The 24,329-nt window shown below is 40.3% G+C and overlaps 1 protein-coding gene across 2 annotated transcripts in view; it reads left to right on the forward strand.

Moving 5' to 3' along the window:
• The first annotated feature begins 390 nt into the window (after window positions 1-390).
• LOC126324755 (nudC domain-containing protein 3-like) overlaps window positions 391-24,329 on the forward strand; it is a 63,463-nt gene continuing 39,524 nt past the window's right edge. The window contains exons 1-3 of one of the 2 annotated variants that reach the window (XM_049995109.1): window positions 391-946; window positions 1,037-1,156; window positions 14,174-14,317. In XM_049995109.1, coding sequence (XP_049851066.1) covers window positions 849-946; window positions 1,037-1,156; window positions 14,174-14,317 — 362 coding nt within the window. In that variant the 5' untranslated portion in view covers window positions 391-848. The remainder of the gene's footprint in view (window positions 947-1,036; window positions 1,157-14,173; window positions 14,318-24,329) is intronic. The other variant, XM_049995110.1, reaches the window with a different exon arrangement.

A 24,329-nucleotide genomic window follows, 5' to 3' on the forward strand; every position in this document is an offset into this window, starting at 1 on the left:
TGTTTCTTCAGTAAGTAAACTCATGTACGAAGTTTGTGTATATAAAAAAAGGCTATAGCACTTCTCTTTTACGGTTAAGCATGCATGCATACAAGCAGAATTTACAAGGTAATTTATTTTGTAAGAATAAAGCTTCTGTTTTATGCGAATTCTGTTCTTTGTTTTAAACAAAAATCTTATGATTTTTGTCTTATGAGACATATACTAATACTTCAGTACACATTAATAACGGTTGTACAGTTGATATCAATCATAGAATTTCAAAGTTTTCCGAGCACGTACGTACGACCAGTACGACCTTCGTGTACTGACGGTTTGCGCAATTTCTCAGAGAGCGCAGCACTGTCAACTTCTCGAGCGTACCCGAGAAATACTCGAGCGCGATCATAGCCCATCCCTGCAGTGAGGCACGCTGTTGACATATCGTGCGAGAACGATGCGAACATCCGGCTGGAGTCCTGAATATTCAAGATGTTAACAGATCCCCGGGAAAGCATGAAGAATTACTACAGTTAACGTAATTGCACCAGACGCTTTTGTTTGGGTCTTCAACTCTTCACACTCTAAAATTGCGATGTCAGCTGACAGTTTTTGTCACAGTTATTGACAGTATGAGATCGTTTCAATATATAGTAGGTCTGCCAAGCAAGTATTGTCAATAAATATTGAAGATGTGGAGACCCCTTACCTATTTCCAACTACACCCTTTGTTTCATAGTTTGCCGTGGAGATTTTCAGTCTCTGGTTACATTGATATCTTTGGTAGCAATGTTATTGCCCTCACCGTACATCTTTGGTTTTGTTTAGTGTTGCTTTTCAGAACCGCGTATGGCGTGATAAATTGAAAGATGAGTGAGAAATACGATGGTCAGCTTGGAGAAATACTTTCAGATTTAGGACACGCTGTTTCGTTTCTTGACTGCGTATTCGGATTCCTCCATAGACGGTAGCTTTTTGAATCTGTATTACTGCGGCGTTTGCTTTATAACTGAGCTGCGTGAAACGATCTTCACAGTCTTCTGCGTTTTGTTTTCAGAACTGATTTCTACCGACCAGAAGATGGGCCGCCTGCGTCACACGAAGACATTGAAAAAGTTGTTCTCGGCATTTTCAGGAAGTGGCAAGAGCGCACCGAGACGGAACTGGTATCATACAGGTGAATAAGCATGATGCGATGCTTGACATCCCGTAGGGTTTTACCATTTGTTGGTGAATTACTAAGAGTATGCGTCCTTTACGTGTTTTATTATTATTATTATTACAGTGCAATTATACAGTGTCACAAGTACGCCTACTTTGAGGAATTTATCAGTAGTAAGTGTGATTTTTTTCCCCCCTTGCTTTAAGATTAGTGTACCTTGGTCTACCGTTTATAACAGTCTACCATTTACTACATAACTGCCCTGCATTTATGGATAAATCACATTGTACTTCCACTGGAATAATGTGTACTTATCTTCTTGAAATTCGTTATTCCACACTGTCATTGTGAATTGAATGTTATTTCCCTTAACTTTATGATTTGTACCATTTTATTAATGTACATTTGTTTGCAACAAATTTATAATACAGTCAAAGATGAAACTCATTATTTCGTATCATTTTCTTCACCTCAGCTCTATTGCTTAGAAGGACCTATTATTTTTTGTGCTTTTGTAATATTGTCTTCATGGGTTTTGGAAGATATTGTTGTGAACAGGGAAGTGAGCCCTGCCTTGTGTGTAGCCTGGGGTAGGAAGAGAAACCGTGTAAAGGGAGCAGCCCCACTCCCTCGTACAATGCAACCACTACCCATTGGCATTTTACTTTGCCCCGAACATCCACCTTCATTGTGGACAGTAAACTTTTTTTTTTTTTTTTTTCTTTCTTTCTTTCAGAAGCTGTAGGCAGCAAACTCTATGGGCCAGGAATTGCTTTGTCAGTCATTCTTGCGTGTTATTCACATCAGTATTATTATGCACAATATGATTTGATCAACAAGGCTGATCTCTGAGCATTCTGGTCCTTATTGCTTATATATGCCATACATCGTCTATGATAAATGGAGAGGGGCATGGTCTTGTGAAACTTTTGCTAGATCATACCAATTAGCCCTGATACCAGAACCAAAAATATTGTGTGGAGAATAGTTTGTGAAATAAACAAACATGGTTCACCATATGCCTTTCAGGTTCTACTAGTCCCATAACATACAACCATCAGTTGATTCGGGAGAGTGCTTGTACAAGTGGCGTGACTTGTGCATGCAATGATTTATCATTTAAATGTGTTTGAGTTCTGTCCTGCCCCCGTTGTAAATGTGACTGATATTATCTACAAGATATATAACAAGAGTGAGCTTCCAGTTTGAACAAATTTGTGGTTTCCAATGATACTTGTTTGTGGTCATTTTTGTTCAAATTATTTGACTTCCTTAATAACAAATTCTTCGTGTAAGTGCCAGTACAAAGGTATGGTGCCTGATATTTATATAAATTTTGTGTGATGAATGTTGCCTTCCTGAAGTAGATAAATTGACAGTGTGACAACGGTTGATCATTTTTGTTTATTGCTTGTCGTCCACATATGACAGACAGTTGCACGTTTGAGAGTTTTTTTGCTGTGAGTGAGAGAGAAAACAGTTCACCAAAACTACGTGGCAGATTAAAACTGTGTGCGTGAGTGGGACATGAATCATGGTAGAGAACTTCGCTGCTAAAGGTAAAGGTCCTGGGCATAAGTGCCAGTCTGGCACACACCTTTAATCTACCAGGAAGTTTCATATCAATGCCCACTCTGCTGCAGAGTGAAAATTTACTCTGAAAGTTGGCTAAAAGCTATGCAGCGAACACTTCCCACTACCCCTTCCATTCTTGTAGTTTGTGTGTGATTTTCAAACATAATTTGTTCCATAATACATATCAAAGACTTATCCATTGTATAATACAAATTTTCCAAATTTACATTCCAGTTTTAATATTTATAACAAAAAGTGGGCATGTGCGTTAAATGTAGACATCAGACTACAGTACGGATCAACATATTATCACAACATTTAGTCTGTGTTTACATTTTTTGGATTCACAAATTGACAGCTGAATTATCAACTTTCAACCTAATCTAGACCTCGAGCTCCACTACAGATCAGTCTGTCACTGCAATCAGTACTTCGAGAGAGGAGGAGGGTGTCACTATCACACTCCACGTGGCAGTTTGTATAACCAGTGGCAGTGCATATTGTCAGTCCAGTGGTAGTAGCATAAAATGGATATTTCTGTTTTGTGTGCTCCTCAGCCAATGTGGCGAGCTCATTATATTTCAGAAATATAAATGGAGCCTGTAGTGTTTTGTGTGTTCAAAAAAAAACCTGCTATCACATAGGCTATAAAGATGTGGTGATTCTGAAAAAGAAATCATTTGAAAAGCTAAATTGTCATGTTTTACTTTTTTCGGGATTACAGAAGTGTCGGATTCCACCCGTCTACGTTTCCGGACACATGCCCACACAACATCTTTTCTTTATTTGTGTGTGAGGAATGTTTCCTGAAAGTTTGGCCGTACCTTTTTGTAACACCCTGTATAGCTTCAATACAATTGACGATACCAAAAAAATTGAAATCGAGCCCTTCCCCTAAGATACATAAATCAACTACCAACATATGCCGTAAATAACAATGACCCAACAACACGTAAAACCTCCACCGAATATCATAACATGCCAACAATAGACCAAAAAAACGATTACTTACCACAAAAAAGTTTTGGCGCTGCACACCAGGTCAGCACACACACAACCCAACTCACATATTCTGCTTGCATACGCCACTTTTCACTGTCTCTGCCACAAGCCCAAAAAGTTGCGGAAACTTAATGATGGAAGACATGTCGTCCCTCATTTCAGCCCGCAGATGTGTACTATTAAACTTAGAAGTCATATCCATACCTATCAAAAGAAGCCACAAATTGAATTAAATGACTTACCGCACAACAAACCAACAACATCAAACAACACCACAATGACATAAACACAATGGAAACCTAATTCTTAACTCACTGAAACTTATTTCCGTTCTTCTATAGCAGTCGTGACCAATAAATGCACACTTCAAGCACCAACACCTAAATGAACCCAATACGTGCCCCCCCCCCCCCCTCCCGCACACACACACACACACACACACACACACACACACACACACACACACACACACACACACACACACACACACACACTCACTACCAGGGGACAACCATTAACCGCAAGACATCTACAAACACAACACACTCGTAAACTAATCTCTGTGCTGTTGTGATGTCACAACACAACATCCTTATGTCATGGGTCAAAGCCGGCACGTGGGATTGGACGCCTCCATTGACCCATTTTGTCTCGCAGTCTTTTAAACAGCAATGACAGAATGTAGACTGTTTCCAAGATCTACAAAATAGAACTAGGCTGGCGGGGCATTTAAAACATTATACTGGTTGTTTCCTTATACTGACCATAGAGTTACGGTTTTCACAGACACTGCCTGCTGATACTTCCGAGGCAAGAGATTTACTATTAGTGCAAGATTGTAGTCATACTGCATGGAAGTCTCTTCAATTCACTATTTTCAGTTGATAAGCATATGGAAAATGATATAAAGAAATAAGATGTATGACTGGTCAACAACACAAACGGTATCTAGTGTATAGTAACCTCATTCATTTACTTCAGTTTCTTGGCTTAACTACTGCTCGTCATATGCTTGTTCAGAATCGCACACAAAACCAACAGTGATATTACTCACACTATGATGCCAACACTAAAGACAAAATAATTGCAGATTGTTTCAAGTAACCCCATTTATGGTAATCTTTTTACATTGTACTCAAAAGAAGAAACGACTTTATCATATGATTAGCTCCTATTGCAAAATCTTAGTCGGTTGCAAATGATCTGCAGATGTCTGTATGTGACACCATTGGCTACGTATGTACGTAGATTTAACTTTAACATGAAATACGCAAATCACATCCTGTGATTCTTTGTTCGCAGAGACACTTAATGATACATCTAATATGCAAAAATGTACTATGTCATGAATACACTTAACTGACCAGACATTTGGTATTGCCTCTGTTCACACATCCTTTCTTATGATGTTCATACTTTCTGGACTCTTGTCTCAGGTCAGTGACAGCAGGAAAAGGGTCTAAAAACTAAATGAACCCTATAAGGAAACAATCTGTATAATGTTTTAAATTCCCTGCCATCCTCATTCTGATTGGTAGAAATTTGTGCTATTTTGTTCACAGGTTTTCTTTAAACCTGGGGGAAACAAAGTATCTTATTTTCTTAATTTTACAATTATTGTTTTTTTTAGCAATTTCTTTTTTCAAATTCACCTAGTCAAAAATAGGCTATGTAATAGTTTCCCCCATGATTATTCCTGAAGTATAATGAAGCTACCTCAGTGGACTAGGATGCATAGAGTGGAAATAACCATGTGGTGCTATTGCCATTGGAGTGACAATGTCCACTACCGTATCCAACTTAATTGAGTGTAATAGACAATTGTCAAACTGTATTGGCACATGAGTACTCTAACATAGCTGCTGCATGATTAAATTGTCATATTTTTGTTCTTACATTGTGACAGCGATTCCTAACTACACATTTGTCATCTAAAATGATTAGCCAAGAGCTGATTGAATGACATTTCAATAATGTGACTGACACTTTTCAGCTAAAGGTTACTTTATCTCCAGCTATCAGAAACGTGTTATGGTTGAATAATGAGTGCTGGAGATTTCATCAGAAGAAGATTGTGACCTTGAAAGCTGTAATTGATTTCCTTATTAATATTAGTTAGAACTGAATGTCTTGTCATTCATCAAATATTTGTTAAGAATTGTTTACAGGCAAGATGATGATTGTGTGTGGGGAAGTATGTCTTCGTGAGAACATATAGATCTCCTTGGTGATATGTATAAAACTGTTTTTGTGTAATCATATAGTTGTAGATGTTTGCAGTTTTCGCCTTATGGACATTGCTGCTCTAATAACAGCTTTGAAAGAGGGATAGCTATGGCTTACAATGGAGTTCACAGTACCAATTGCTAATAGTGTTGTGGGAATGTGATGGAATACTGTCCGGAAATCACACACATCCACTTTATATTTTGATACAGATTTATATTTAGGTACAAGCATCTACAAGTGTATGTATAAGAAGTCACATAAACAGGCTGGGTTATCTCAAAATTTTCATCTAAAGAACTCTTGAGCAGAGAGAGAGAGAGAGAGAGAGAGAGAGAGACCTCGTTTGTGGGTTGATGTTTATATAAACTGCCCACCCCACACCGCAGTGCGGAATATATGGGATTTGTCCTGGGAGGGGGGTGTTGGTAGCATCTGCGTTGTATTCAAGCACATCCTGGGCTCCACGAGCTGGACGATTGGTCCTTCCAGGTTGACCAGTGATAAAGTCGGTGTTGGAACACAGTGGTAGGTCCTGTAGATGGCGCGGTCTGGCGAGGTGACAGCCGGCTCGAGAGAAAGCCAGTGGGCTGAAGTGCGGAGAGACGATTCAAATCTCGCTGTGTGGAGAGATGAAGTCGTGTAGGAGGGCGAGGTTGCCTTGTTGAGGGAGGGTGAAACACTGTAGTGCCTCGACTTCCAAGTACTTATGTGATAACGGAGGGTTCGAGTCCATCAGAAGGACGAGGATGTGGCCGTTATGTACTACCAGTGAGATGTCCTCCACGCGGTGTGTTAGAACTACGACATGACTCTTGATCGTAGGAGGGTCGACCTCAGTGTGATTCGTGTGGGTTGAAAAACCTGCGAATGGAAAGTCACTTCAACTGTCTGGGAGACGAGCAAAAGGAGAGTCGCTAGGGCTGGACACTGGTGAGGGACCATGCGCTGGTGAGGGACCATGCGCCTGAGTCACTTGTGTCATATCATTCAAGGAGTCCAAAACATGACGGGGTCCTAGTTCGTCAGCCGTGTTGGGAGAGCCCAATGCCAGAGAATCAGAATCCACAATTGCAGGTTTGACTAGATGCAGTGAAACTGTTTGTGGCGTGTCCTTGATGAGAATGTCGTATGTTGAATCCCCATGTTGCAGAACATTGAAGGGGCCCTGGTAGGGGACTGTAAAGCTTGGCATATGGCGTCGTCCTGTAACATGATGTGGGAACAGTTCTGAAGAGAAGTGGACACATAGGAGGCAGGCGAGCTATGGCTAACCAGTGGATAGAGGCGTATCTGTTTCAAATTCGTATGCAAGGGGCTAGTGAAGTTTGGGAGGGGGGGGGGTCTTCCTGAGCCATGGGCTGGACCAGTTCACCTGGCAGGATGGGGTTCTCCCCATAAACCACCCCAGAATTGGTGCCCTGGATGTCTAGTTTATGCGTTGACCTCAACCCAAAAATGACCCCAGGTTGAGCTTCCGACCAAAGGCAGTTACAGGTGGTGTTGATTTTGCACATGCATTACAGAAAGTAAACAGGGATGATTCAAATTGCCAGTCTTGGTTGATTGTGGTTGTGGCTGGGCAGCTGATTCATGCGATCCAAGAGGAGACAAAACCTTTGGCAGCCGTCTTCGCCGTGATGTTCAGCAAAGGCTAACACCCATTGGGACAAGTGATCAGTAGAAGACAGGACATATCTAAAACCTTCTGATGGCAGAAGGGTGCCAGTGAGATTGATAAGGGCATGCCTGAAATGTCCTGGAGGGACGCAGAATTTATCCAGCGGGGGGGGGGGGGGGGGGGCAGGGGCAGTATGGTGGCCAACTTTCTTGCACTGGCAAGGGATACAGTTTCGAGCCCATCCGTCAGTCTTCTTTGATATCTTTCCAGATAAAGTGCTCGGTAGTGAGTCAGATAGAGGCACGAATGCCCGGGTGTTAAAGGTTGTGTAAGGCATTGAAAGCTTGAAGGCTAAGGAAGCCGGTAACACCGGGTGTAAGACCCTAGTTGAAGAATCGCGTCAGACATTGTTAGCAACACTGGGGAATCGTGCCTTGGTGAATACGAGTGAGGTGGTCGGGACTGCAAGCAGTGCTTGGGTGCCCTTGTCTGTTGCCTGAAGTGTAGCTGGATTAGACGAATTGATACTGTTGGACACTGCATTGATGCGTGAGAAAAAATTGACAATGATGTTATCCGTTCCCTTGATATAGCTGATAAACTGAGACACCAAGTCGAAATGGAAGAAACATTGAGGAGTGCGGGTCTTCCGGAGGGTTTCGGAAGGCATTCACAAGTGGTTTGTAGTCCGTGAGGATATAGAATGTGCATTCTTCAACGTCGGGGTGGAAATGTTTAACAACTTAGTAGATAACCAGGAGCTCCCTGCAGAGTATTCCTTTTTTGAAAAGACATGCAGGGGTGAGGTGTTGTCACTGGAGCATTGTTGGACGGCTCCCACTGTTGTCACCAGCGCCAGAGATACTGAATAGTTTGCCCGAGGGGTTCGGGTTCGGTTACTTATCTCTGTTGACTTGAACACCATTTGACTCTAAGGTCTTCACTACCATGGGTAAGTGATGCTTGTGCTGGTCCTCTGTTGTTTCACTGAAAATGAGTATTTTGTCCAGGTATGCGAAACAAAACTCAAACTTTCATAGGATGGAGTCAATAAATTGTTGCCACATCTAGAATGTAATGGTACTGGAACAAACCTAGCGTGGTGGTAATTGTGCCTTGGGTATTCCCTCCTGTACTGCAGGTGCCTGGTGGCAGGGGTGTTTACAGTCAATTACACTGAAGATGGAAGCATCTGATAACATGATAACATGTGGGTGAAGTTATTGATGTTTGGCACTGCGTAATTATCTATTATGGTCCTCAAGTTTAAATGCCTGCAGTCCCCACATGCGAAATGGGCCATCGTGTTTGGTAGTGAGGTGAATAGGCGATGACCAATTACTGTCTAACAGGTGTAGTATACCTGCAGATAAGATCATTAATTTGCTGTCATGCCCCATGTAATTTAATAGGGTTGAGGCGTCCGACTTTGTCAGATAGGTTGCCGACAGTAGTAACTATCTTATGCACTGTCCCGTCTATGACGGCGAATATTTAATACTGCACACAAGGGTGTTCCTGGTTAACAAAAGCATCTGTCATGTGGGGAGTACACCCGTGGGTCGAAATATGACCATTGAAGGGAGTAGGGAATGGCAGTGCAAAAGTGACATATTTGTCTCGTGCACGTGATGTGCGCAAATGCTGGGAGATCAGTAGCGAGCGCAGTGAGTGGTGAGCAGGAACACTTGGTAAACATTGACTGTCACTAGTGTGCACGAAAGCTGGCATGAGCACGAGCAGTGCTGGGTGGGTGCGAGAAATAGAGGTGTTGGCTGAGTCATGTGGCTGGGGCGCAGGAGAGGGGGATTATTTATCAATACAAGGTGTGTCAGTTTGTGCAGAGGAGGTGGGCGTGTCGCATGTGTGACGGTGGGGTTGGCATTTGGGCACACTGATCGGTACACACGACACAGGGAGGGACAGGCACAGTGTGGGTGCCTGCCAAAGAAACTGGTTCATCACACACTTGCAGGTTCTACAGCTGAATGGGGGCCGAGGCAAGCTCGCTGGAGGTGAGCAAATTGCGGCTTTGGAGCCCGCCGTTGTCCCAACAGATTTTCATCACAGACCCGCACTCTGACAGTAAACCATTCACACTCCTCAGAATGTCACCCACAAGGGTGGAACACTCGTGCACCAAATTATTCGCTGCAAGAACACTTGAGCGATAAAGCGAAAGGCGAGCACACTGTATGTTTGTGTTCAGAGGGTGGTGCAGCACCGTGCTCTGAAAGGTGTTCAGAGAAAATTTTTGGTGTGACAAGAAATCCATCCCTAGAACTGGCTCATCTGTCAGCTATGTAAAAAGTCCAGCCGAAACATTGACTGAGACTGAAGTTTTTAGGATCAAAGCGTTGATTGCTCAGAGGAGCGAAGTCGATGGAGAAGATGCAGGTAGAGGGATTATAGATACATCCGCACCTGTGTCGACCAAAAAATTGAGTTTAGAAGAAATGTTGTTGCATACGAGTGGCCGCTGGGAAAAATGGAGGAATGTACGTTATGCAGCGTAGGGGGCGCCTGTATGACCCCGCAGGGTTCGGCGTCTACTGTGCCCTGTGGACAGTGTTTGGGTGCTGGCAAGGTGACATACATTTCTGTGCTCAGTCGTCGAAGATCTTGTGATACCAGCAGTATGGGTGAGCTGGATGTGGCAGAGGTGGAGAATTAGCAAGAGGGGGCGGCTTGTCATCATCGATTGCTTCGGGTAGGTATACTGGCACATACTGGGTGTGCACGGTTTGGGAATGTTCTGAGAGTGAAGAGTGTGAGCACAGGCTGCCAGGTGTTGTGGAGGACAGAGCGGTGGAACGGGCCCTGCTCCTACCAGCAAACGGGTGGAAATCTGGTGCAGGTGTACCAACCTGTGGCAGAGAATGCAGAGGTTGGCACTGTCTCAGGAGAGAGTACAACTGATCTGTGATCCGATCTACTCAAAGGAATGTTGTAGCAGTTGTTTCTGGAGATTGGTAGGTAGCTTAGCAGACAACACTGCCCAGAGCGCTGTATCCTGTATAGTATACTCATTGACCAGCAACCATAGGAGGTGCCAGAGCTGTGACAGTGTCTTGTCTGTAAGGTGTTCTTCATATAAAATTTTCAGTATGAGCTCCTGGGGGGGAACAGGCAAAGTGTTCTATAATCATTTTCTTGGTGAAGTCATGTTTCGGAGCCAGTGGCAGAGGCAGGAGCAGGTCACAGATCAGGTCTGAGTGGTCATGAAGGTGTCTCATTAGACAGAGGAACCTGGAGTTGTCTTAGTAAACTTGTTGTAGCTTGAAGATAAGCTCTACAGAGATGAACCATGTCACTGGGTTTTCTTCTGACAGTGGTAACTTCATTGGTGTCCAGGGGGAAGAGAGAGGAGAATTAGGAACTTCCGGGAACACCAAATTGTCTTTGTGAGCCGCGAAATCCCATTCCGGCCAGGGAATGGTAGGATGGCAGTCCGGCGCAGTAGGTGGTCCCACAGAGAAAACATATGTAACACTGGAGGGGGGTGTAGGCCCAAAAAACACAATTGCCATGTGTGTGATCAATGAGCATACCTGTTGTATCGTGGAAGGCCATCACAGCAAGCACAGGTGGTACCATGGAATGAACAGGCGGAATTGTTCAACTTCATAGAAAACACGGAAGGCCATCGCGGCAGGTGCAGCCAGTGCTGTGGAAACAGCGATTGGGTTTATGGCAGGAACTGGAACCCTCAGTGCGGAAATGGGTGGTTTGGGGGGTCATGAATGTGTGTGACATGAATTAAAGTCCACAACACATGGTAGCAGCAAAGTGTGTTGTTCAATGATGTACGTCACTGTATTGGGGGGGGGGGGGGGGTGTATGCGTCCATTGGTTGTACAGCACTAGCAGCAGGTGATGACCTGTACACTGAACACACACTATTACGGTCAACCGCCTATGAAGAAGTCCTGGAGAATGCCCATGGTGCACTATTAATGATATGTCCTTAGCTAGTATTCACGGGAGTCATAACAGGTGCGGAGGGTAGCTGATTGAAACATGTTACATGTTGCGGTAATAGTGGTGTTGCACACAGCACCACAGTAACGGTCACAGGAGTGCACTGTGAATGAATGTTCATCTGCGGAGTAAACCTAACCTGTGCTTATGGATTATGATCGCATGAAACACTGTTCTGAATATCAACAACAGTCGACAACTGTCAAAGAATACTAGGCAGATCCTCCCTGGTTGCTGAATCTAGCATCTATTCAAATCAATATTATATCACCTACAAAAAGAAAGTTTGATTAAATTTTCAGAGTTTGTTAACTTTTTCTTGTGTAATGTGAGTCTGAAAGATTGACAACTTACAGATGTTGGATACATTGGGAAGTATATAAACTGAAACTAAATATAATTATGTGCCTGAGACAAATGTTAATGTTTCAATATTCTTGCAGTATCTTGTATTTAGTGATTCCTGCATCATCTGCTTCTTCAAAAATTCGAAATTTACCATGAAAGTAGAAAAGGACAAAAAACTACCATTTCTATATGTGCTCGTCACACAGGATGGTGAAAGCCTGGGACACAGTGTGTACTGAAAACTGACATACACGGACTAATATCTGCACAAACTTTCAAATCACTACCCGAGCCAGAAAAAGAGGCATAATTATATGCTCATCATGCGAGCAATGCGAATATGTGAGTCGCAGCACCTCAGACGTGAAATACAACACTTGGAAAGTGTTCTGAGGAGCAATGGGTACTCCACAATATATATGAGAAGTATAACCGAGCCAAACACTTGGTGAAGTGACAAATCAGAAAAAGAAATGTTGATATGGCCTTTCTGCCATATGTTCCCAGAGTGACAGACAGATTTGGACGTATGTTGCGCACACATGGTGTAAAGACTATTTACAAACTGACAAAGAAGATCAAAGAGTGTCCCAGATAGGAAAAGGAGAAAAGGGGCTCACTTGCAATGTCGGGAATACACCGCATACCACGTGGAGAAGTTGGAATGACTGTATGAGCAGTCAACACCAGGATCACAGAACATGAGCGACATTGCAGGTTGGGGCAGGTGGAGAAATCTGCTGTGACAGAGCATGCGCTTTGTGAGACAGACCACATTGTAAAATTTGCTGACATGGAAATTTCGGCTGTACAGAGTAATTATTACATCCGCTTGTTTAGAGAAGCTATAGAAGTACATCAACTCGAGAATACCTTCAACAAGAAAGAAGAAAGCCTCAAGGTAAGCGGATCTGTCTTCCCATGCTGCAGCGAATGACAGTTGCAGGTAGCAAGAGAGCCGCACTGGAAATGACTACGGAGAAGCCCTTGGATGGTGGCGCACCATGTACATATAGTTTGTGGCCTTTAGCCATGCTCCAGTCCACCACCAGCAATGGAGGGTGAAACTGTGACAATGCCAGCCACTCATGCTGGCTAAACATCAGAAATATCATCAGATGAACGTCGCCTGAACAACCTAAGACTGCAACAGCCAGTTTGTCAACAAGTGGCCACAAAGGCCTTTACAATTTTGTTAGAGGATTACATTTGCTAAAAGTTAATTTTTCATCTCTTATCTCCATATTCCTCTGGAATGACTGAATTGTCATTTGCATGAGAAATTTTACAGGATAGTGGTAGACGATCAGGGAAAAACCATATCTCAAAATTTTATGTTTTGTAAAGAAAAAGATGCTCTTTCAGAAGGTAGTTAATGCTGCTGTGGATCAGGTGCCCCTTCTGAGACTCAAGGGTTAAAAATCACTTCCTCTGCCAGCAAATTTGTTTTTAGGCAACTTCATCCCTGCCTCTCTCAAAAACTATGGACCCAAAAGTTTGGAACTTACAGGTTTCATAAACAAGCAAACTGGCAATAAGATTACAAAAGGAGGAGTTTGTAAACCTACTACATTAAGTTACATCAGCTTGAGAGAAGATTTTTTACAACTAAATTTTTGACAACTTTGAGCACTACTTGGAGCAATATTAGCGAGATAGATAACATGAAACTTACAGAATGTGCACAATGCAAACTGTTCAGTTGTCTTGCCTTATTTTATAGCTATACCACATTTACCCACTGAATAGCAACACTTCAAACAGTGCTAAAATTTTTGAAATATCACAGCATCATTTCTGAACCCGGAACGTGCATACCAGATTTGAACATCATCAGACCTGTAGACCATAGCGTGGGGTAATTTTTTTTCACTTTGTAATGAATTTGTTTTAATACAAAACACCTCTTGTCAAATTTATTACTCAAAAACTGAAAATCGTGATAACTGAAGGAAACTGTAGACACAATCCAGTGTTGTAGGACTTTTGTAAATTTGTCAAAGTGCATTCAGTATTGGAAGTACAGGCATTTGTTAATGATATGCTAGAGTGTTTTGTGGGAGAGATTGAAACACCAAATTTTCAATTTACAGTATCATTAATTTGGCTGTACTATTAATCAGTAGCTACATAATATTTGATATTTGTTTCTCATGTATTTTGTGTTTCAGTTGTTCCATCCCAAAAGAAATGAATGTTATATTTTTTTTTAGTATACATTACTTACTTTTTGTGATACAAATTTCATTTTATTAATTTTTCTTCTGTTAATTTCTCAGTGGAGATGATTTGCCAGTAGCACAAGAATATGAGGTTGGTGATGACAGCCTGGCACCTGGTAATCGCCGAATACTGAAAGCTGTTTCCCGAAAGAAGAAGACTGGAGCTAGTGAAAGAAGTGAAATGGCTGTTGATACTCCAAGGTAAAAATGGATACCAAATGGGTATGAGTCCACCATCTTGTATTTGTTCTTTTTTGTTGTTGTTTCAAAAGCAAGAGAATTTATGTTTGCATTGTAAGGAACATAATTATTGAGTATTACATAATATATATTGTCAGTATCATGATGCATGTGCTCGGCATTTAATTATACATGTATAGCCAACAAAAATACAAATTTTTGTATTGTAACCTGCAATCATAAGGGTAATCCAGGTACATAAAGTCCAAAGTGCAAAGCAGAAATTAGGTTGTGATGAAAAATCTTACAATCCAAATGTTCATTGGAAGTTGTTTTGCAAAATCCGAATCTGTATAATCAGCAAATGAAAATCTGAACCAGGAGAAAAACAAGCTATTTTAGGTAGTTAATTTCAGAACTTTTGAAAAATCATTGAATGGGTTAGTTGTAATGTACTAGGTGGTTATAACCAAAGTTCAGTTACTCAGAGAGGTCCAGTGTGGGCTGTAATTATCATATGGCAGCAAAACTTGGTAGAAATGCTAATGCATTAATTGGAACCAATTTAGGCTGGGAAAATATTAGTTCAAATTTTGGCCGTCAGGTGGAAATCTGCCACTTAAACCATCTCATCACTGCACATCTACATCAATACTTCGCAAGCCAACATATGATGCATGGCAGTGGGTACCCTGTACCTCTACTAGTCATTTCCTTTCCTGTTCCACTCGCAAATGTAGTGAATAAAAAATGGCTGTCTGTATGCCTCTGTATGAGTCCTAATATCTCATAACTTACCTTCGTGGCCCTTATGCATAATGACCCTTTTAAACAAAATCCATGCATGGACATTATAATTTTTTAAGGTATTGCCTCCCCCCCCCCCCTCCCATAGACACCTTTGAAAAATTTACAATATTATTATAAATAGTCTGTTACGTCACACAAAAAGAATCAGTTTGTAGAAATAATAGGAAGTGTGAAGAACGACGTTATTGTAAAAGAAGTATTGAAGTCGCTGATTCATGACTACCGTGTTGCTACTAAATTGTTAAAGTTGGCTAGACTGGACTTCCCTAAGAACAAATCATATCTGAGAACACTGTTTTATTGCCACTACATGTATTGTGTCATCCAGTTCCTTTGTTCTGAGTCATTTTCACTGAGCGTGGAGTTCTGAGCCCTTGTAGTGAGTTGTACCCAGAGTCAGTTATTGGTTAAAATTCAGTTGTTTCAGTTTTTAACTGTTCATTCCAAAACAGAAGTAAGTCCCCTAATGTTACAATAATAATGTGAAATACTTTTGAAATTAAACAATGGGATAGAATAATTTTTCATTATTTAATTACTTTTTAGGTTACACCAATCATCTTTTGAATTGTTTGTGACAAATATTGGTTTAAGACTGAAGCAGTATGGATATGTGATAATGCCCTGACTTGTGTGAATGAACTGACCAGTGAAGAACAAGAACTTTTATCATGGTGAAGCAAGTCATTCATACTGTGATTTAAGGGTTTTGTGTGTGTGTGTTAAACACAAAAAGAAAACACAGACAGGTACCTGCACAGATTCTCTCTACATAAGAAAATTTGCTGTGATCTCTTAAAGGGCCATAAGCGATGTGTTTCATCTGGATTGCATGAAATTAGTTTAGAAAAGGCAGAGATCTTCAATGAGGGACTTTAGTGTTATTCCTGGGGAGAAAATGTGCTCGACCTGTATCAAACTTACAAATGAAAAAAAAAGCAAGTGACTACTCGTCACCAGACTACATAAACGAGAGTAATATGAAGGTGCAGACTCCTGAAAAATCTGTGCTCAATAATAGCTTAACTAGCTTAGGAATATCTTGTGCAAAGCTGCATTCAGTTGCTCGGCATAGTCAGTTTGCAGCGGCCAAACAAAAATTGGAATCAGGAGCTGGGAGCAGCAAACTAAAATTTCACATACATATTGAGATGGCTGCAGATGCAAGCTCTATCCCTGACAGTGATTTAACAGAACTGCAAGAAAAGGCGAAACATCATAATGATGAACTCGTGGACAAAATCAAACAGAAAATTGAATATGCAAATAATCATGAAAAAATTCAGTTACTTACTCTTGCGCCGCCAACTTGGTCTCGACAGAAAGTCAGTCAAAATTTCAGGTTTCTGAATATTTGGTATGACAAATAAGAGCTCTTTTAATGGAGAAAGGTATTTTTTCGATGGCTGAGCAGTAAAGAGGAAAGACATTGCCACATGATACAGTGCAAAAAGTAGTGTGTCTTTATTTGGATGACGAAAACACAAGAATAATGCCTGGGAAAAAAGACAAAGTGAGGACCAGCAAAAATACCTGTGAGCAACAGCATCTTGTTTTAAGTAATTTAACTGAACTGTATTCTCTCTACAAAAAAAGTATCCCGAAGACAAAGTGGAATTCTCAAAATTTGCTTCTCTTCGACCAAAACAGTGTATACTTGCAGGATCATCAGGAACACATACTGTATGTGTGTGCATTTACCACCAAAACATTAAACTGCTTCTAAACTCCATTTCTATTAAAGAAACATACCAAGATCTAATTAAAATAGTAACATGCAGTATAAATAACCGAGCCTCTATGCTTCATCCATGTGAAAAATGCCCTACCATTTCATTGCTTCAAACCCACTTAGAAAATGAAATTGAGTACTATGATCCTGATGAGGTGGTTCAGTACAGTCAGTGGGTATCAACTGATAGAATGGCTTTAAGTGTTCAAATCGCTTCTCTATCAGAATTTTATGACACTCTAATGAAGAAAATTGAAAAGCTTACTCCACACTCTATTATTTCTCAATCACAATTGGATTATCTGAAAATGAAGGAGGAAAGACTTGATGTGAAGGATTATTGTTAATTTTAATGGATTTCAGTGAAAATCTAAATTTTGCTGTTCAAGGTTAAGTACAGGATACAGTTGGAACAATGCCAGCTGTGTTCTTAACACTGTCCATATATATTACAAAAAGAACAAACAGTTGCTTGCAAAAACTATTTTTATTGTTTCTAGAACATGACGTTGCCGTGTTGTACCAGACTCGGAAGACCGTATTGAATTTTTGTAAGTGTGAATTTCCAGAAATTCATCTTGCGTATCTTGACTATTTCACTGATGGTTATGCTGCACAATCTAACAATTGTAAGAATTTCAGAAACATCTGCTACCATGAACAAGACTTCAACATAAAGTGCAGCTGGTCTTTTTTTGTTACCAGCCATGGCAAATCTCCCTGTGATGGTATTGGTGGCACTGTTAAGACTTGTCACAAAAACAAGTTCACAAAGAGGTTATAAGGATCAAATACTTACAGCTTCACAGGTATTTGAATTCTGTCATGAGAACCTGCAAGACATTTCAGTTCACTTTATTTCAAAAGATGAAATGGTACAAGTCAGACATTATCTTTCTCAGTGCTTTACAAGTACAAAAACAATTCCTGGAACATGATCTATGCATCACATTGTCACCAACAATATCACCAACCAAGATTGGAGCAAAAAGGCTGGGTTGTGATACGGATTTTAGCATTGTGTGTGATTTCTCATCGGGCGCTGATAACCGCGCGGTTGAGCCCTCAACAAACCAAACATCATGATTTCTCATCAGATGCACTTCTGCCACTAATGCCAGAATGCACTGTGCACCCCAGCAGCTATGTTGCATGTGCATATGACTCTTCTTGGTATTTGGGAGTTGTTGAGAAGGTGAATTGTGAAGAAAGAGATGTTACAGTAAGGTTTGTGCATCCCCGTCCTTTTATTTGCCTGATAATGATGTTTGTGATGTTTCTTTCTCTCATATTCTGTGTGAAGTTGAGATAACCACAGCAACAGGCCATACTTATTCTCTGAGCAAAGAGTCCTTAAAGCCGTTGGAAGAAAAGTGTTTCTTATACAAAAAAAGTATTATCTCATAAGAGTGGTTCGTCACGTGTACTTCCGAATCAACTTGAATGCAGATTGCGACATTAGCATTTTGTGCAGTGTTGACAATATTAGCTTTTGACAAAATGCTTAAATATTATAAACAAAATGCAATGTATTTTTACATTGAGTTAATTTGGTTATGGCAGAGGTAAGAGTGTGTTCATGTGTCATGTAATGTACAAGTTGCCCTGCGTTTTATAATGTGTAATTTTGTTTTATATATTGCAATTTTTGTTTAATTTGGATATTGTTATGTGTACTTATATTGTTAATGTCTCTTGGGCAGTAATTGTATTTTTTTTTGTATTTCTCTCCAGTATATATATAATTTTTTTCCTCAGTGCCATTTGTTTCTCAAACCTGATTTTTTGTGTGATGAAACTTTATTATTTGTAAATCACTTTCTATTTTTTTCAGTTTTTTTTCTGGAGGGGGCAACTGTCCAAAATATTTTTCCTAATTTAACAATAAAGTTAAATATAATTTACAAAAATTTAATTGGACAATTCTAACATGTTTTCAGAAACTAGATTTCCGAAAGGGTATTCAGGGAAAAAATTGCAGCAGTTTTCAAATTTTTGGTTTGCTTTGAAGTAACATATTGCATCAAACGTTTAGCAGTTGCTTCCAACAGAATGTATATAAATCAATAAAAATTGGCAATAGTTCATGATATTAGACACAAAAGCAGTACACAAAATTTCAGTTCACCACTAGATAACGGGTGTCGTGGCCTGGATGACTTGACGTGGAATGACTGAGAAAAGGTTTTCACATTGGGTGGAAGAAAGAATACTTGTATAATAAATGTTGGAGTAACATCAGGACGACGACTGGGAGCATTTTCAGTTGTAAGGGTAGCTTTCATTGGAAGCTTTTTCTTCTTCAGGTCTTCCCTCATGGTTGGTGCAAATGCTCTGTGGAACCACTAAGAGAATGTTTGTGTGTTGATCCATGCTTTCTTCTGAGCATAATATTGCTCTGGTAGTAAGTTTTTTATTTCTGTGTTGAAAACAATGGGGATATTGGCATTTCCCAATCACCATGCGTTGTAGTTTGGCTCCTGTTTGCGTAATAAAACATCATTAATGTCCTGCACTGTTTCTGCTGTTTTCCCATTCGTTTGTGGCAGCTAATATATTTGAAGGAAGCATCTTGTTAAAGAGATATGTTTCATCACCATTGTATGAAGTATTATGATTTGGATCTTCTTTCTCTTTATTTCCCATACCTACTTCACAAATTCTTCAATTCTTCTACATCTTTTCCATTAGCTGATTGATTTTCCCCAGTGATTGTCAGCCAATGCACTGTCGTTTTCTCCAGTTTGGTAACCAACCTTTGCCTGCTGCATATTAAGTTATTTTCGCAAAGATGTTTGTTAACTGCAAATGTTTTTTCCTTTATTTTTGGGCGACTGACTGCAGTTACTTTACAGCATTGTGGTATAAACCATCAATCTATAAGCAGTTACATTCAGTTCTTCATTCTCCCTTTTTGCACGATGTTCAGTTTTCCCTCTCCACTCTCCACAGTGTCAATCATCATCTTCGTTTTTGAGCTTGTAAATAGCTGGAAGTTAGCAGCAATGGCTTACTGCTGAGAACCTCAGTTCAACTTGTCTATAATTTTGGGTTTTTTTCTTGAGGTCTTTAACCTAACCTAAGCATAATATGTTTCCTTTTAGAAGCATGATACTTGTCCGCTCCTGGTAGCTGAGTGGTCAGCACGATGGAATGTCATACCTAACGGCCCGGTTTCGATGCCCAGCTGAGTCGGAGATTTTCTCTGCTCCCGTTCTGGGTGTTGTGTTTTTTCTTTATCATTGCTTCATCCCCATTGACATGCAAGTCGCCGAAGTGGTATCAACTCTAAAGACTTGCACCAGGTGAACGGTCTACCCAACGGGAGGCCCTAGCTACATGACATTTCCATTTTATTTCCAACATGATACTGAGCTCTTGAGAGAGCTAAAATTTCAAATATGTATAGCATTGTTTAACATTGTAATTAACTAACACATTGTTGTGCATTATAATTCATTTTTGTTTGCATCATATCCTCTTGAAGAGCTAGAGGCTAGTTGTGGGCCAGATTACTGACAAGGGAAACTCCCCACAGTGCCCCATCTTAGAGTTAGTGGTAAGATGACCCAATGGATAGACTGTCAAAAACTGAACACAGATCAAGCATGAAAACAGGAAGAGATTGTACTGCAGTGTGAAAAAAAGGCAAAATAGAAACTGTGAACAATCCAAGAACAAGAAGTGCAATAAAAGCAGTGTGGTGTCTGTTGGACTGCCAAGCAGACGAAAAGTGTTTAGAATTTTCTTGAGCCAATTCCCCCATAACTCCCCCCACCCCCCTCCTCCCAAACATTATGAACTGTCTGTCCATTCACTGAAATGTTTGTTCTCTTTATGTAGTCTTGGCAGTTGTCATACTGTACATTCGTTATAGAATATGAGTTACGTGGTAAGAATGTTATCATCACGAGTAAATGTGATGAATAGTGAGAGCAAGCGAGATATTGGATATCTGCCTCTCAGAAATGAAAACAACAAATAAACTGGTGTGAGCTATGTTACAACAAAGGAATTCAAGAGTCAAGACTTCCAAAACAGATCACAAATTCAGCAATGTTAAAAACAAATGTTTTGACAGGGCACAGAGGAACTGTGTGATTGTAAAACTGTTATGTTCATTTGTTGCGGCTTGTGTGACAAACTATTATGTTCCCATCATTTCTTTGGGAGTGATCACATTCACTCATATTAACACCTACATCGGCCAAGGAAGCATATCTCACTCATTTACCAGTCATACGAATTAGGTGCGTTGATAAGAGATTCCTATCTATAACACACGTGCTTTTGCTAAGAAAGAATACTTGTATAATAAATGTTGGAGTAACATCAGGACGACGACTGGGAGCATTTTCAGTTGTAAGGGTAGCTTTCATTGGAAGCTTTTTCTTCTTCAGGTCTTCCCTCATGGTTGGTGCAAATACTCTGTGGAACCACTAAGAGAATGTTTGACACAGGAGACATGTTTTCCGGTGACGGATTCGGTTGACTTGTCACCTTGTCATCAAACGTTGATGGTTCCCATTTGTAGGCCAATTGCTTTCAGTTGGTAATAGAGAGTTGCACAGAATCAACTGTCATTATAGGCCCATGTCTTACACCTCACCATCGCAAATGGGCATTACACCACGACACAGACACAAATTTGAATAAAGCGAAGGGTGGAAGGAAAAGAAAAATTACACAAGGGAAGTTTGAACATGAATCACCCCCTTGGCAGTCCAGTGCTGTAACCAGTTAGCCATGACACCAATGATTTTTCCCAGCTGCTGTATATTGCATTTCTTGTTCTTGGACCGTTCACTGTTTCTACGCTTTTATTCACAGACCAGTACTCCTTTCTGTTTTCATGCTTGATTTGTATTGAGTTTTTGACAAACTGTCCACTGAGCCCTCTTGCCACCAAATCTGAGGGTGTGGAGGTGCGATGGGCGGTTCGTTTGTGAGAGGCCAGACTACTGAGGGCTGTATTAGTGGGAGTGTAGTGTAATTGAAATGCATTGCCTTTTTGCACTCAGGAAAGTAAGAAATTGGAGTAGGGTGCTTAAGAATATTCTAGCCATTCTGCACACAGTAAAGCAGAGGGCAGAGATAATAATGAGAGTGCGGTATCCTTTCAAAGACAAGCTTTCCAGTGTTTCATCAAGGAATGTGTAGATTTTAAAATCCCCAATGGATTGGTCTTCTTTGACCATTCCTTTGCATTGTTTCACTCAGTTTTTCTTATTTACCCACATACTTCTTAAACTTCATTTCACATCTTTGTAATGAATGTCTTTTACAAGTATATGTACTTACACTCTCCCCCTTGTATCCTCATTAACTAAACATACCATTCAAAAATCCTCAAAGGCTGTAAACTTTAGAACATAGTGTTGAGGCTCTATTGCTGTATTATCCTTTTGACAATTCTGTGAGTTTCAGAGATGTTGGACTAAGAGTTTGGTTCATGCCTTGTTCAGTCATTTCATAGACTTGAATTCTTGTGACTTCTCATTCTCAGAAACAGGAAGAAAAATATGTAATATTAATTGAACATCAGTAGGGGTCAAAACGAAGCTCTAAACATTGAGGCAAATCATATTGCAAGAGTGTGATGAGCAGCAGATCATTAAATGAAGATACGATAACAGGAGGGTGAACATGCCCCAGGATAACCAGGAAGTCTGGGGAAAACCAGGGATTTTTTCCATTTGGGAAAAATCTGAGTGTTTTTAGAATTTTGGAAATTTTTTATTGATTTAGTTTCCAGTTAAATTTCTATAATTTTGGCTGCTAAGAAGTGGTGTTATAATAAAGAATTTTACTTTATCTCACTTTTGCAGGCTGTTGATTGATTTGGGAAGGGGACCAAACGACAAGGTCATCGGTACCATCAGATTAGGGTAGGATGAGGAAGGAAGACGGCTGCGCCCTTTCTAAGGAACCATCCTAGCATTCGCCTGAAGTGATTTAGGGAAATAATGGAAAACCTAAATCAGGATGCCCGAATGCGGGTTTGAACTGTTGTCCTCTCAAATGCGAGTCCAGTGTGCTAACCACTGCACCATCTTGCTCAGTCCACTACTGGGGAATAATACTGCAGCAATAAAAGATAAACAAGAGAATAACACCAAAATGTAACTTTAGTTGCAAAGAAAGTGCACCATTTACAACAAAAAAACATGTTGCACACACTAGTGTCTGCTGACAGCAAAATCTATAAAAGTATTTAGTATGAAGACTATGCAGTACTTGGTAACAACAAAGTGGTTTCGATGAGTATGAGGTCACAACTGTTTACGTTTCTAACAGGTCGTAACAAAATATCATGAAGGGTGGATCGAGTAGTGTTCCTTTTATGCAAGACAAATTACGTACATATGAGAAAGTGCCATGAATTTGTTAAATCACAAGGTGTTGAACTATCATTGAAAACTCAACAGTTTCAGGACTAGCCACACTGAAAAATTTCGAGCTGAGAAGACCAGCCATTTACACCAGTATTTAAAATTTTACTGGCACATTTGTGTTTGATATATCTTCAAGGGTAATAGATGCTAAAAAAGACAAAGCCCTTTCAGAGATTACAAATTATGCATCCACAAGAGCAAAATGTATAATTATCCTTGAAAAAGAAAGTATGAAGTGAGTTTTTGAGCAGTATCACACGGAATTGGCTTTTCTATTGAAAAGTCATAGTGCTCGATCGGACCATAAACTCATCCAGGTAACCCATGAGATGTTCAGTGCAGAGCAGTGAAGTATATAATCATGTTTGTTAAATATTCAGCAGCTGCAATGTACGCTGTGCTCTTAGCATCCTGCCTATCACTGGAGCTATACTGTATGTATATTAATTTAAACCATTAACTTTTCCTATCTTTGTATTCATCTTACTTAAGAGCAGTGTTGCCATTGGCTACATCACATGTTCTATGTTCTGAATATCTGCTGTCATTGGCTGTCAACATCTCATGACAAAAGCGCATCACAATGTATATTTCATTGCTTTTGAAGCTGCAGTACTTTATTCAGCGGAAATCATACGTATATGTTTGAAACATGAAAATATGCCGTGTACATTTTGCTGTGCATTGGAGATCATTCCAAAACGCTTTGTTGTTTTTTGCTAGAGTTCATTTCATAGAGTGCTGGGAAGTTCTATGTTGGTGTATGAAAGGTTTACCATTATAGGAATTGATAAGTTTTACCCTGAGGTAAAGTATATTGTCACTTACATGGAAAGAATATACTTTCTTCCAGGGATATAGTGTATTTTCACCCAGGAGAAAGCAAAGACTTTTACCCCTCTTGTCTGCATGTACACAATGAACAGGTAGGATGGTTGAGAAATAACGGATGCTGTGTGAATGTCTGTAAACATTGAAGCAACAAAGAAAAAATACAGGGATTGTAATACCTGCAGTTGCTTGTATTGAGGGAACACCTTATCAATTTGGGAACACACATTCTCTTGGCTACTTACACACTTTACCCTCAAAACTT

This window comes from Schistocerca gregaria, chromosome 2 (genome assembly GCF_023897955.1).
Source record: "Schistocerca gregaria isolate iqSchGreg1 chromosome 2, iqSchGreg1.2, whole genome shotgun sequence".
Lineage (NCBI taxonomy): Eukaryota > Metazoa > Arthropoda > Insecta > Orthoptera > Acrididae > Schistocerca > Schistocerca gregaria.